The 14164-nt window shown below is 42.0% G+C and overlaps 1 protein-coding gene across 3 annotated transcripts in view; it reads left to right on the top strand.

Moving 5' to 3' along the window:
- GRIA1 (glutamate ionotropic receptor AMPA type subunit 1) overlaps positions 1-12375 on the top strand; it is a 274009-nt gene extending 261634 nt beyond the window's left edge. For 2 of the 3 annotated variants that reach the window (XM_036312933.1, XM_036312934.1), the window contains exons 15-16: positions 2903-3037; positions 9502-12375. In XM_036312933.1, the coding sequence (XP_036168826.1) occupies positions 2903-3037; positions 9502-9705 (339 nt within the window). In that variant the 3' untranslated portion in view covers positions 9706-12375. The remainder of the gene's footprint in view (positions 1-2902; positions 3038-9501) is intronic. The other variant, XM_036312935.1, reaches the window with a different exon arrangement.
- The last annotated feature ends 1789 nt before the right edge of the window (positions 12376-14164 follow it).

Genomic DNA, 14164 nt, shown 5'->3' with positions numbered 1-14164 from the left:
TAGGAATACGATGGGCTAGAGGAGGAATCAGAGGTCTGGTCCTCAAATAAAAAGGATTGTTGTTTATCTCTTAAAATACCTCATCATATTCCAACCAAGTGAGTCAAATAGAGTCAATAAGGGCAAATGAACAGAAGACCAGGGCCGTGGGCCTTCTTTAAAAGAAGTAAATTCAGTGCTATCAAAAAGCTAATGGCACATATAAGCGACATCATAAAACCATATCTACATGTAAACTCCTCAAACATATGGGCTACGATGACACCAACACCAGCCCTTCATTCCACACCCTATCAAATTGTGTCAAATTTGGACAATTGTCCTAATCTAAGTTTGCTTTCTGATATTGGTCGTGATAGGACCCAGGTGCCCTGTTCATTCCAGAGTTTTCCCTGACCCCTGCTACTACAGAAATGTGTTGGCATAAAGAAGGATCAATGGCACTGTGTGCTCTACAAGATGTGGCAGTCCCAATACCATCTACTTTACTCCTTTGTTTGTATGGGACGTGCCCCCCGACCCCCACACACACACACATACACACATACATACACTGGTCTCCATGGGCCAGAGACCTCCTTTGGGAGTGAGGGAAGTTCTCCATATCCAAACATAAGCAAATGCTCAGTCACTGGGCCTTCCTCGTTCTACAGTTATATAGAATATACCCTCAACCTCCACTTCCATGTGAATATCTAGCCCTACTTCCTTCCCAGATATACCAGAAGTGAACACTCCACCTTCTACACCAGGGAGGCAGATGCTCTCTTAGTTTTCTTTTTCTAAAAATAGTAACAAAAGAAGATGCCCACCACTCCCTTATCCTTGAAGGCTATCCACTACCAAGGTGAACTTGAAAAGACCATGAGGAAGGAAACAGAAAGAGCCTTGGTGCTCCAGAGAGGCATGTAGCACTTCAGCTAATGAAAGGCTGGTCAGCTTGCGAAGTCAGTAGGACATTTTCTTTTCCTCCCTGCCTTTTGTCTGCCACCTTCCCCCAGGCCTGTTCTTCACCCACTCCCTCTGTGCATCACTGTCACTTCACTTCTTTCTAAGATGCGAGCTGATAATACATTAACATGCCACCCTAACACAACCCTAGCCCTATCCACACAGAAAAGTTTTATGGGAACTTCTGCTAACCATGATTACTCCAAGGACTCTAAATTACTATCCAGAAGCAGAATTATAAACCTCCTGAACAACAAACAGGGAGATATTTTGAGTGTTCCAAAATGTCATGCCATGTGGGATTTGCTTGTTCAACCAACTCTTGAACCAAGCACGATACTCATTTTTGCACATTTCCTTTATCAGACCATTACACCAGAGCAGATGAAATTCTACTCCTTTGAATAATCATTTCCACTTCTTCCAAAGCCAGAATATGCCTTTCCAAGTGTAACCCATATTCAAAGGCCATCTGCTTTACCAATATAGGAAACCACCAAAGGGGTGTGCTTTAGTTAACTTTTCTGGATAAGGATGCTTCTGGGGAGGGAAGACATGCTGCTATTTTCCAGCTGCAGTTCCCAAGATCAGCCCTGCTGAATCCTGTACAATGCACCAAGTAGAACTAGGGGAGAAGTAAATGAATTGGTTAACAACAGACCCCTTTCCACATGCCCAGATTCTAATTGGCAGATGTCAAAGGAATCCCTAGGGCAAGACAGTTCACCCTTTGTGTGGCTCACCTACATCCCCACTTGAAAAAAAATACACAAGGAGAGATGTAAAAGCTATATCTATCCAGTGCCACCAACCAATCAATTGTGTTATATGCCTGTGCCATCTGGGGTGTGCATTTGATTTATTTCAATGAGAAACTTGTACCTGAGCAAACACTATAAGCAAAGGTGGTAGAGCCATCATGACATCTGGGGATGGGTATTCTTTCAGGACTTAAAGATGTTCTCGTGCTTATGTCAAGAATTTCACTAAATAGATTCCTCTCTCCCTGAGCCACTGCCTGCCACTATGACCACCAGTTTTGTTTGATTGTTTTCAACACTTGGGAAGATGTTGTCCCCTCAGTCCCCACCTTTCTCAGGCTCCTCAAAGCAAGCTATGTCACCCCCTACTGGACATGGGTACTTATCCCAAGCCCTTAGAAATTATGCACCTTGCTCCATGACCCTCATCCAAAGCCAGTGCAAGACCTTTTACCGCAGGCAACAGATTTCTAAATTCAGCCACCTGAGTCTGTCTACAGTGGTTTTCAGCAAGCACCTCCAACAGAAAAATGACACTAATTAAGCATAATTATTAGGATTTAATAGACCCATATTTCTACTTCACTGACTTTTGACTATTCCAAGCTCCCAGTTTTTCCCTAAATTAGGCCTCAGAGCAGTAAGTTAAATGTATACATTGGTAGATCTTTTATTATATGTATAATAACTGTCTTATTAAATTGAAATCAAATGCACATATAAGGTAAAGTTCATTTTAAGTACCAACTCACAGAAAAATGCTCAGAGACATAATAAGCAAGGCAAATGTGTTGCTGAGCAACAGAAGGGCTACAGCACAGAAACTGAGCTGAAAACTAAGGGACAATTTTCTGAAAGAATGGGGTAAACTCAAAGGTATAGATCTTGATAGAAGCTGCCCTAAATTTCTTGTGGCATCCCCCCCAGATCAGGCATGGGGGGGTGGAATGTAATTATAAATTAAACATATTCATGATGCCTGGAAAATTGTTATACACACACATACACACATTTTTCTGGGGAATGTTTAATACTGTCAGTTAATAAAAAGCCTTTCCTACTATTATGAATATTGAAGAGGGTGATGGGGTTGAGTGTATGCGTGTAAAATACTGTTACTTAGATGGTCTCTAGTCTCTTGGCTCACTTTACTCTGTTCCCCTCCCCCCTTTCCCTTCTCCTCTTCCTAGGACAAGACAAGCGCTCTGAGCCTCAGCAATGTGGCGGGCGTGTTCTACATCCTGATCGGAGGACTTGGACTAGCCATGCTGGTTGCCTTAATCGAGTTCTGCTACAAATCCCGTAGCGAGTCCAAGCGGATGAAGGTGGCATCGTCTTCCCAGGCCTTTTCCCCTAACCTGTTCTATTACACAGCTGGGTTTCCTGGGAGTCTCTCTATTAGAAAGGGTGGGAGTGACAGGAGGTTGAAGTCAGCCCAAGATAGGGCGCGGAAAGCTGCTATGAGGAAGGTGACAGGGAACGGGGGAAGGAAGGAAGGAAGGAAGGAAGGAAGGAAGGAAGGAAGGAAGGAAGGAAGGAAGGAAGGAAGGAAGGAAGGAAGGAAGGAAGGGGGAGGGAGGGAGGGAGGGAGGGAGGGAGGGAGGGAGGGAGGGAGGGAGGGAGGGAGGGAAAAGGAGGGAGGGAAAAGGAGGGAAGGGGGAAGGGGGGAGGGGGAAAGGGGAACAGAAGGGAAGGGGAAGGAAGGGAAGGGAAAGGAAAGGAAAGGAAGGGAAGGGAAGGGAAGGGAAGGGAAGGGAAGGGAAGGGAAGGGAAGGGAAGGGAAGGGAAGGGAAGGGAAGAAAACAATAAACATAAGGCACAAGAAACTAAATACTTTGGCCAAAGATGGGATAGTGAGATTAAAAGTTAAGAGTTGAAATGGACAGTGAACACAGCATGAGGCAAGAGTGATGGCTACAAAGGTAGATTCTTGCTGAGCTTGCATTAATAGAAATGTAGCTCCCAATATAGGAGAGAGGGTGTCCACCCTCTGCAAAATAGATGATCTTGCCATGCTTGGTGAATTCAGTCTTTTCTTAGCTACTACATTGTGAGACAAGCTTTGGCAAACAACATCATGCACAGAGAAAGGTAAAAAGATTCACTAGATAACCCCAAACCACATCAAATATAGCTGAAGGCAACTAACTGGAGAAGAGAAGAATTATGGAGGATATGAGAATTACCTGTAAAAATATGAAGACTTTTCAAGTGGGAAAGAAAACAAACTAGTTCTGTGGGATCCGAAAGTGTTCACGAACTAATGATCAAAAGCTATGGAGAGCAGATGTTAGCACAGTAAGAGAGACCTACTTTTCTTTCAGAGTTATCCAGAAATGGGATGGACTGTCCCAATAAGTAGCATGCACCCCATAACTGGAGGCATACAAGCAGAGGCTAAATAACTCTTGGCAAGAATATAGATTGAAGTATACAAAGGGAGTTGGATTACATGACCTTCAAGGCCCCTCACATTTCATCATTTAGTTTCAATAAGAAAATATTTATAGAAGTGGTAATCATGGGAACAAAACCATGAGCAAGACATCCTGAGGAGACAGAGAGAGGACTTAGATGCAACCTGTGCCTTCAGCACCTTCAACGAAGAATGACAGAAAAGTTACTCAATGAATCAACCTATGGTATAGATAGGAAGGCCTATAGCAATATACAGGAAAAAGAAATTAGAGAAGTCTTCCAGGAAGAGGCAGAAATTAAGAGGGAGGACAAGTGGAATTCAAACCAACAGAAGTAGAGACAAGCATAGTCACTCTGAGCTATGTACCATAGGCTGTTACCTTGACTTGACTAGACTAAAAAGATTTATTGGTAGGACTGACTCTCCTAGAATGCACCCTAAGGTGCCCATTTTACAATATTCAAGTGCTACCAAGCTCAGCACACCCACTACTAAATCACAACTATAGACTTCTGCCATCAGCCCTACACATATCTCTAAGATCATTCTTAGAGAAGATATTGCTGGACATTTATCTCCCTTGTTTGGAAACTCTGTATTCAGTTCTGTACACAGAAACTGGAAGTTTGGGGAGGAGGGCCTTCTGTCCTGGCATTCAGCATTTCCATGTCATGGCTCCATCCTAGTTTCTCTTCCCAGGCAATCTGCTCTCCTTACATACTCCATACTCCAGCTACTCACCTATGCTTTCCACGCATGTGCCTTTATACAAGCTCTTCCCGTCTTCTGCCCCATAGGGCCTATTCAAAAGGTGACTTCCCTAAGATATAATGACAGGGACAGTTAAGGGATGATAGTGTGATAGTATTTGGCTAAAGGTCCTAGAAACACCTAAATCCTACCTTTGACCAATTCACCCACAACCAGGTCCAAGGACAAAACATAGCAAAAGCACGGGCCTTAGACCCTAAACCCAGTCTAGATTTTCAAGGGGTTTAGCTAAACACAACAAGGTCTCCTAGAACCTACACAAAGCTTCCTTTGTCTATTACATCTAGAGCTTAAAGACTCCCCTAACTTACCCTTCAAAGTGACAAAAGGCCACTCAAGAGGCGACAAGGGAAACAGGAGAAGAGTTAGGTGAGCTGCAGCCTTTATAACTCCCTAAAATCCTCCCATGGACCATAACATGTGATGCCGAGTGCCCATCACAGCAGCACTTTCTCACTTCTCCCTTAGGATACAGTGCAGTATAATGGTCTAAAGCACAGGTTCTGGAGTCTGAATGTCTGAATATAATCCCACTTGCTCTATTTATTAACTGTATAATCTCAGATAAGTGTCAATAGCTCTTTGATCCTCATTTTCTGTGAAATGGAGCTAATGGTAGTTCATACCTCATAAAATTATTGTGACGATTATATGAAAAAATGGACATAAAGAGCTTAGCAATATGTCTGGACCATAGTAAGGTCTCCATAATAACCATATGCTAGTCATTTCTCAGCACTGGGGATGTAGCTGGGAACAAAACAGAGAGTTTGATGGAGAAGACAGAAAATAAGCAAGTACACATATCCAATGAGTGTTACAAAGAAAAATGCCCAGTGCAGTCAAGTTGTGATCGGGGAATGGTGGCTAGGCAGGTCAGAAAGGCTTCCTTGAGAAAGCAATGTTTAACAGATCTGAAGTACAAAAGAAATTCAGGGGAAGAGAGTTGCCAGGAAACGTTGCACAAGTGTGAGAGACCTAAACATGAGAACCCTTGCCCAGAAATTGGAATAAGGCAAGGGTGACCAGGTACAGGAAGACTGAGGGAAGAGAGAAAATGTAGGAGTTGGGAACTCAGAGAGGGATTCAGGCAACCAGAACAGTTGTGTCTAATTTAAATTGTCATAAAGCAGCAAAATATAACCTAAGACAAATTTCAAATTGGATTCTCTACTTCTCATACCCTCCACTTCTTCCCTCTGCCTGGAAAACAAACCAGAACCTGAGTTCTTAGCTGCTCCTAAAGGAAAATAACCCCCAGCCTCTCCCACCCCCAGAAAAGCCGATGACCTTTCAACACTGCATGTGGCTATACTAACACAGGCCATGTTTAAGCCACCGCAATTGAGGCTTTGCACATTTCTGTGGAATTAATGAGCATCTGAGAGACCTGGTAATGGGGGAAGGGGGAGGTGCATCCATCCCAGCAGGCAGTCACTCTGGCTCTTAGCACATGTGCTAGGATAAGGTCATTACTGAGGTTTGCGCTTTTATTAGGGTGCTCTATGATGTGTGGAGCCTGGGCAGACTTTTCTTAGAAAACAAGCAGCTGAGAAGTTGGGATGCAATCAATGTTAGAGAAATGAAATGAGTCTCTGAAGAGCCAACTTCGAACTTTTCACTCACCCTTTTCTCCCTGAGTATGAATTTCAAAACAATAACTCTAAGGATGACATTTAAAAACAGCTGGTATGTCAAAAATGGACAAGGGAAAACCACATTTCCCCAAGGCAAAAAGGAAAACTGCTTCCACTTATGACAGATTAGCTACAGGGCGGAGGGAGCAGGAAGAACCATAGTTAAAAGGCACTAGACTCCGTAACTGTAAGCTTTAGCAGGTCAGTCAAAAGTCCTCATTTTCTCTATAAAGTGAATGAAATTACCTAGATCAGTGTATTTCAACCTGGCATATATAACTGAATCACCTGGGGAGTTTTAAAACTCAGGATGTCCAGGCCACACACTACCCTATCAAGTCAACATCTTTGGAATTAGGTCTCAGGCTTCAGTGTTGTTGTTTGTTGTCGTTTTCTAAAATTCCCCAAGTGATTCCAATGTGCAGCCAAGTTTGAACTAGTGAGCTAGTCATTTTTGGCATTGCTTTCCACTCCAAAGTTTGGGCTCTCTTCATCTCTTCTCCTGAGATCCATAAAAGTGTTAGAAAGGAAACCAGTAAGCAGGCTGTACCCACCACCAATAGATGTATGGAGTCACGGACCTCTGAGAAGCCTCAGCTTCCTTGAAAGCCAATGCTCAATGACATAACGTTAGAGGGTTTTAACTACATGTTGGGCTATGTTCTCTCACACTTTGATAGGCAGCAATGTTGACTGTGCCACCAATCTTTTCCTTTAAGATAAATTCAACAAGTACCACCAACTTTAATGGGAATGTGTGAGACCTTTTCAGAAACAAAGACCAAGGTCATTAGGATGAACTTTAAACTTTTTGGTTTTAATTAAAGGGATGAGACAGAGAAAAATAATAGGAGGTAGACATTTCAAGTTAATCTATAGACGTTTCCATATTTTACAGACACATACAAAGTTATTTTCTTTTCAACATTTTTTAGGTGAGAATAAGTAACCATTAATTCTTCATGTTTTCATTTCTCATTTTCCCCATAGAACATTACAGTGGTATTTATTTGGCCTTGACTCAGAAGAATGCAATCTAAACTTCCTCTTCAGTGGAGGACACCAAGACAGAATATAAATAAATCAACTCTGAGGGTTTGGGGAGGAGACAAAACCAGTGTGGGTGGAGCATCATATGGGGCAAATTTGTCTGAATCGTTGATTTTAAAAAGAAATAACATTGAAAAACATTGACAGAATTGCCATCAATAAAGAGATATTCCCATCAAAGTATTGCAGAAAGGACAAAAATTGAGTCAAAACTGCTCTGGTTAGTCTGTCTGGCCACAGTAGGTAGACACTCTTCTCTGGCCACTAGAATATAATGATATGCAAAGAGGAAAGCCATACAATTTTTAAGAAGGATCCTAGGTGGGATATCGATTAAGCAACCTACTGTAAGCTGGACACTCTGGGAGATAATTAAGGAATGAAAAGACATGGCCCTTGCCCCTCTCCAGATAGCTCCCTTAAAGAAGATGAAACTTACATACCTGAAGCAGAACTGTTACAAGAGAATGCATAATGTATGAGTACTAAGGTGAGGGGGCCCAGCAATTGCTAGTACAGTCTAGGATGGCTTCAAGAAAAATGTGAGAACAGAATACAGGATGAGTAGGGTTGGCCTTCAAGAAAGAAACCTCCCAACTTATAGATAATTCTTCTTTATGTTGATTCCCACACACAAAAAAAGCCCCACCTCAAAAATTCTATGAGGATATTTTAATGGGAAGTTAGAGTGAGAGGAAGAAATAAGGGTTTGGATTGCATATCATGAAGTTTCTTTCTCCAAAGGAACTCAGAACAGAACCCTTTCTCTTGTCTAGTAGGATATGGTTTTAACCCCATATCGTGTTCTTGAACATTCCTGCTAACTCATCTGATCTTGGGGTGATTATTGGAGTCCTTTTCATATCTAGGATTCCAACCATCTAGAAATCACAAAGCTTATCAGCACTGATCTGAAGTCAATCTGGAATTGCAGGTGATATGTGCTGATGGGAAGCATTTGATCCTTCCCATTGATAATGATCCTTGCAATGCATTCACATTTTCTTTAGAACATGCCCCTTTGCAATTACATTTTGCTTATTGTGTTATTCAAACAATTACTACATTCCCTTAACACATGCTGCCAGCAATAGGATAGCATTTTCCCTGAAGTAAATCAGAGATAGGTTTTTATTTTAACCCAACAATAACACAGCCTTAATTTTTAACATTTCAAATAATTGTTCACATAGTGCAGTGGTTCTCAACCTTCTGACCCTTTAAACACAGTTCTTCATGTTGTGACCCAACCATAAAATTATTTTCATTGCTACTTCATAACTGTAATGTTGCTACTGTTATGAATCATAATGTAAATATCTGATATGCAGGATGGTCTTAGGCAACCCCTGTGAAAGGGTCATTCGACCGCCAAGGGAGTAGCGATCCACAGGTTGAGAACTGCTGGCATAGTGGCATCACTCTTGCTAATAAAAGCCTGTAGGTACGTAGATAATCATATTTCATAAACCTGGAGATTTAAATGGTCTAGAGATGTAAGGAGATACGCACAGGGTCACATGAATAGTTGATGTCAGAACTAGAATTAAACCCAAGTTTTCTAAACTCCATTTCCAGAGCCTTTCCATTTGGTTCATGTTGCTTTACAACCATAGAACTATTCCAGCTTTAGAAAACACAGAATATAAGAACCGGAAAGGGTCTTAGAGATCACCCAGTCCAGCAAACCTCATTAAACAGAGAACTTAAGGTCCAGACAGGGGATCAGGCTTTTCCAGAGACGTGCAACAGTTTTGTGAGGTCATGGGAAGTCAAAATTAGCATTACAGAATAGAAAGGGAGTTGGATGGGTAAAAGGATAGGGGTGACATTTTAAGTCCAGTGTTGACTCTTTCTCCTTGCCAATCATTGCCAAGGACCTGGGGAAGAACCCCATGGTCCTCCTAAAAAGGGTTTCTGTTTGATCCCACAGCAATCCATCAATGAAGCCATACGGACATCGACACTCCCCCGAAACAGCGGGGCAGGAGCCAGTGGTGGTGGTGGTAGTGGAGAGAATGGTCGAGTGGTCAGCCATGACTTCCCCAAGTCCATGCAATCAATTCCCTGCATGAGCCACAGTTCAGGGATGCCCTTGGGAGCCACAGGATTATAACTGGAACAGATGGAGACCCCTTGGGGAGCAGGCTCGGGCTCCTCCAACCCCATCCCAAGCCCTTCAGTGCCAAAAACAACAAAATGAAACGCAACCACCACCAACCACTATGACCACAAGGAGGAGGATTCAACAGATTTTCCTGAAGAATTGAAAACCATTCTGCTATCCCTTTTCCTTTTTTGATGTTCTTTCACCCTTTTCCGTTGCTAAGTAAGGATGATAAATCACACTGCACTGCAATAAGGGGAAATAACCCTATCTAAAAGAGCTTGTGTCTCTGACAATGGTGTCATCAGAACACTAATGAGGAAACTGTACTGTTTTCTTTTAATTCATTTGTTAATGTGTCTTAGTGTGTGCAATTTTTTTCTTACTAATATTCGTGGTTTGCAGGTTCTGTTAGGCCCCTTCCTTCTCCTTACTTCTTATTCCCAACTCCTTACCCACCCCTCTTCAGTTTTCAGATTGGAGATTACAGGTTTGTTCCACTTAAAAGCAAGCAAAAGGAAAAAAACAACTTTCAAACTAATTCGCCATGGGAGCTCTCCAAGTTACCCTCCAGCCTATGGCTCCAAGCCCTGAATGAAGATGGAGGTCATTGAAGGAGGGAGCTGCTTTCCCCAGACAGAGCACTGCCTAAACACTGATTTAGCTGAGAATGCGTGTGAAAAGCAAGTGAGACCAAGGGTGGCGGAGAGGGCACAGGCAAGTGTGCACTCAGAGGAGGACTCATGAAGTTATTGCTTGAATCCCTGATAAAGCTTCCTTTAATGTGTAAGAGCCATCTCATAGGCCTTAGCTGGAATGGTATATTTCTTCACAGAGTCAACCTCAGCCCTGAGAAATATGTCCTTCTGACTACATTCAAGCCCAAAGGCACTCTGGTGGCTGAAGGGCAATTGGCCTCCTGAGCCAAATAGAGACTTGGGAACAGCTGGCAGCCAGGAAGACAGCACCCATGATTTTCACTTCTCATTTGCTTAACATCTGAGCAGAAGCCCCGCTGAGGAATAGACTCTTTTTCTCTTTGGAGTCTCTGATATGAGGGAAATGCTATTCAAGCTAAGTGCAAAAGAAAGGTGATGAAAGAATTTTGGAAAAGGAAGCTTCTCCGAAGCCCAAAAGCAATAGAACCTTCCATGATGTGCCCTCTCTTTGGTTTGAGAGGCTGAATATGACGCTTAGGGTTTTGTTGCCCCAGACAACTTGGGTTTTCATGTCCATATAAAAGTGTTATTTTAGCATGTGGCCAGACAACTTTCTAAAAAGTAAAATACCTAAAGCTGAATTATTTGAAGGACAAAATGGAGACGGATTAAATTGATAATGACATTGGGGTCCTTAAGATCCCTGGCCCCAACTTTTAAGCCAAGGAGGCAGACCTTCCCCCTGGTTAAAACAGAATGGAGATGTTATATTCTGGTGACCAGAACCAATACACCCAAGATCGTGACTACAAAGCTGAACTAAAGCAAGACTGGAGAGGTGACAGGGCTTGTGGAGAGAAGCCCAGGCAGACTGCAACTTTGGTTGGGAGGGTGCAGTTCCTAGCACATGGCTTTCTTGGAGATCCCAACTCTCATTCTTGGTGCAATTGGCTTCCAGCTCTCCAGCAGCCATCTCCTAGGTGCATGATTCAGTGTGTGCCATGTGTCACTAGCTTTTATTGATAACCATATTCTGGCTGTCCCCTTATCCCCAACTTCTATCCAGTCTTCTCTGCTAGGGGTTATCATTAGCAATTGACAAACTAAAGGCTTTGGAGCCTGCCTATGAGTAGGCAGCATGATTGGTTTCATCTGTAGATTCTCTCACTGGAAACCCACCACCTCTATGTCCCTCCTATTCTTCTTTCATCAGCCATAGCAAAGAATCATTCCAAAATCAAACTCTTTGCCCTTTCAACTCAAGTGTTATTGTTCAGTTTCTCACATGTCAATGTGGGAATGGTACGTGAAGCAAGACCCTTGAGGTGGATTATCACTTTCCACTACTGCCAGCTGATGTCCTCCCCCAGCCCTTGCCCTCTTACCAGATTTTTCTCAGCCCTTATCCTACCACTGCAGAATCTGGTATGACCCACCATTAGGGAACCTGCATTTCAGAGGAGTTGGAAATAACCCTCTACCATTAACATGCTTCAAAGACCTTTTGCCTTTGGCCTGGTAGGATGCCTCTCCAGCTACTGAGCACCAGTAACATGATCTGATGGTGAGAGGCCATCTGTGCTAAAAATGAGGGTCTATGTTAAGTGGGGGTCCAAGACTCAAGTGGAAGATATTTTTGTCAATGGAGAAGTGACAGGAAAAACAAAAGCAAGGAAAAAAAAGTTAACTTGTATTATGTATTTTTACTACACTTTTCTTAAAAATAGAGCAATGGGAAAACTCTGAAAGATTGACATTTTTCTCAACAGGAACCCATACTTAACAATTCTAGCTTTCATTAAATTTTGCTCTTTGGTACCTGGGCCTTTTATTTAACATCTATATTTGTTTTAACTCTCTTGGCAGATGTGTGAAAGGATTTTTGCTTGATCAAACACTAAATATTTTTTGTTTGTTTGTTTCTGTTTGTTTTTTTCCAAGTAGCCAGGTTGATTTTTTTCTTTTGGCATTTGCATAAACTGAAAATATCACCGAGAATTAAATCACTGTGGATCCATTATCTGCTTTTCATATTTGTTCATTCCATTGTGCCATTTCTGAAGCCAGAGCTCTAGGGCTTATGTGATTTCCTTATTGTGGAACCAAAGTCCAGTACAATTTTTACTGCTGGTCACTATGCATGACTCACAAACAGATCTCAAACAAGTCATTTCAGCTGAAATGGGTTGTTATGAGTTATTCGTCCAAATAGGATAACAAAAAACAAAAACAAAACAAAAAAGACAGAGTGTGGTATTTGATTTTCAAGGGCTACAGTTACAATTGCATAAGAAGCCACTTGCAGTAGTCACAGTACCTCTAGGGAACTGGTTGGCTCACAGGGAATGTCTCTCAGACATGCCCAAACTGGAGGCCAAGTGATGTGTAGAGAATCTCAAGAAAACCAAATCTAGGCCAGGTTTCTAAGTAGATAATCTTGGTCCTCAGATCACATGACCCTCATTCTTGCCTGAAAGCTTTTATTTTACTCAAAAAAGAGGGCTTCCTGTGAAGAATCTGACATTCGTTGACACTTCAATAGTGAACAGCTTAAAATGTTTTCTTTCCTAAGGGATGCTACATATTAATATGGGTCAAAACTTTAAAAAAAATGAAGAAAGCTCTAACAGTGGCATTTCAGGCAGCAACTACCATGATAGAAAAGAGTTGGGGGAAGGAAAAGAAACTAACAGAATTGTGAGAAGCTCCAGGCATTGTCCACACCCACTGTAGTCACCTCCATTCAGGGTGATATTGAATAAAGAAGCATGAGGAGAAAACTGATCTCTATCACCGTACCATCAAATAGTTGGAACAATGATCATAATGGCTATAAGAGCACTTATTGAGGACTTACTATATTAAGCACACTTAATAGCCTTTTATATTATGACATGGTCCTCTAAGGTAGGGCCTTACAAAAGAGAAACTCAGATTTAAAGAGATGACATTAACTTGCTCAAAGTCCTGTGACAGAGCCAGGATTTGAACTGGGTCTGCTCAAATCCAAAGCCTTTATGTTACACACCTCGCTGTTAACCAGGCCATGATGCATGATGGTCAGAAAAATAATAGAGAAACAGTTTTTCTACCTTCCGGTTATGCCAAAGTAACTGAAAATGGTTAAAGCTACACTTATCACACCTTTGGGAAGGTCAACCTATCCTGTTGGGGCATAAGAGATCATTAATCCAGACAAAATTGACAAAAGGGAAGAAGAGGAGAAAGCATTTCTTTAGCCCCTTTAAAATAGATCCAGGCCAGGAGGCAACAAGGAAGATGGGGAACTGAAAAGCAGGTCCCCTGCAGAATAATTGATTCAGCCTGGGGAAGGATTCTCAGGGCTGTTCTGAAGAAATGGAGCTATACGTCTGTGTGTACAAGACCAGGATCAGTTCTGGGGGTTACGGGCCAATGCACTTACACTCAGCTAAAGAAAAGAGTTCCTGAAAAAAGAAAATTAAATAAATAAATTAAATGGAGTTCCTAACAATCAAAGTTTCCCCATAACAGTATTAGACTAACCCTTGAGTTGGGACAAACCCCTATCAAGGAGACTCTGCCAGTGTGAAAGTTGATACACACATCCTCTACTTTTCCTTGTCTTGCATCTTTTATAGCCCTATTCAGGTTATCTGATCAGTAGCACTCTGATATATACTAAGAGGGAGTCATCAAAGCCCTACAGAAATGACAATGGATATCTTTCACGGAAATAATGTCAAAAATCAACTTATCCTAATTGAGAGACAAGATGGCAAGTTCCTTTCTTACCAAATGCTACTGTTTTCTCTAAGAAAGAATGTCTA

This window comes from Myotis myotis, unplaced genomic scaffold, assembly GCF_014108235.1.
Source record: "Myotis myotis isolate mMyoMyo1 unplaced genomic scaffold, mMyoMyo1.p scaffold_m19_p_6, whole genome shotgun sequence".
Classification (NCBI taxonomy): Eukaryota; Metazoa; Chordata; class Mammalia; order Chiroptera; family Vespertilionidae; genus Myotis; species Myotis myotis.
This window is presented reverse-complemented; position numbering and strand designations above follow the sequence as displayed.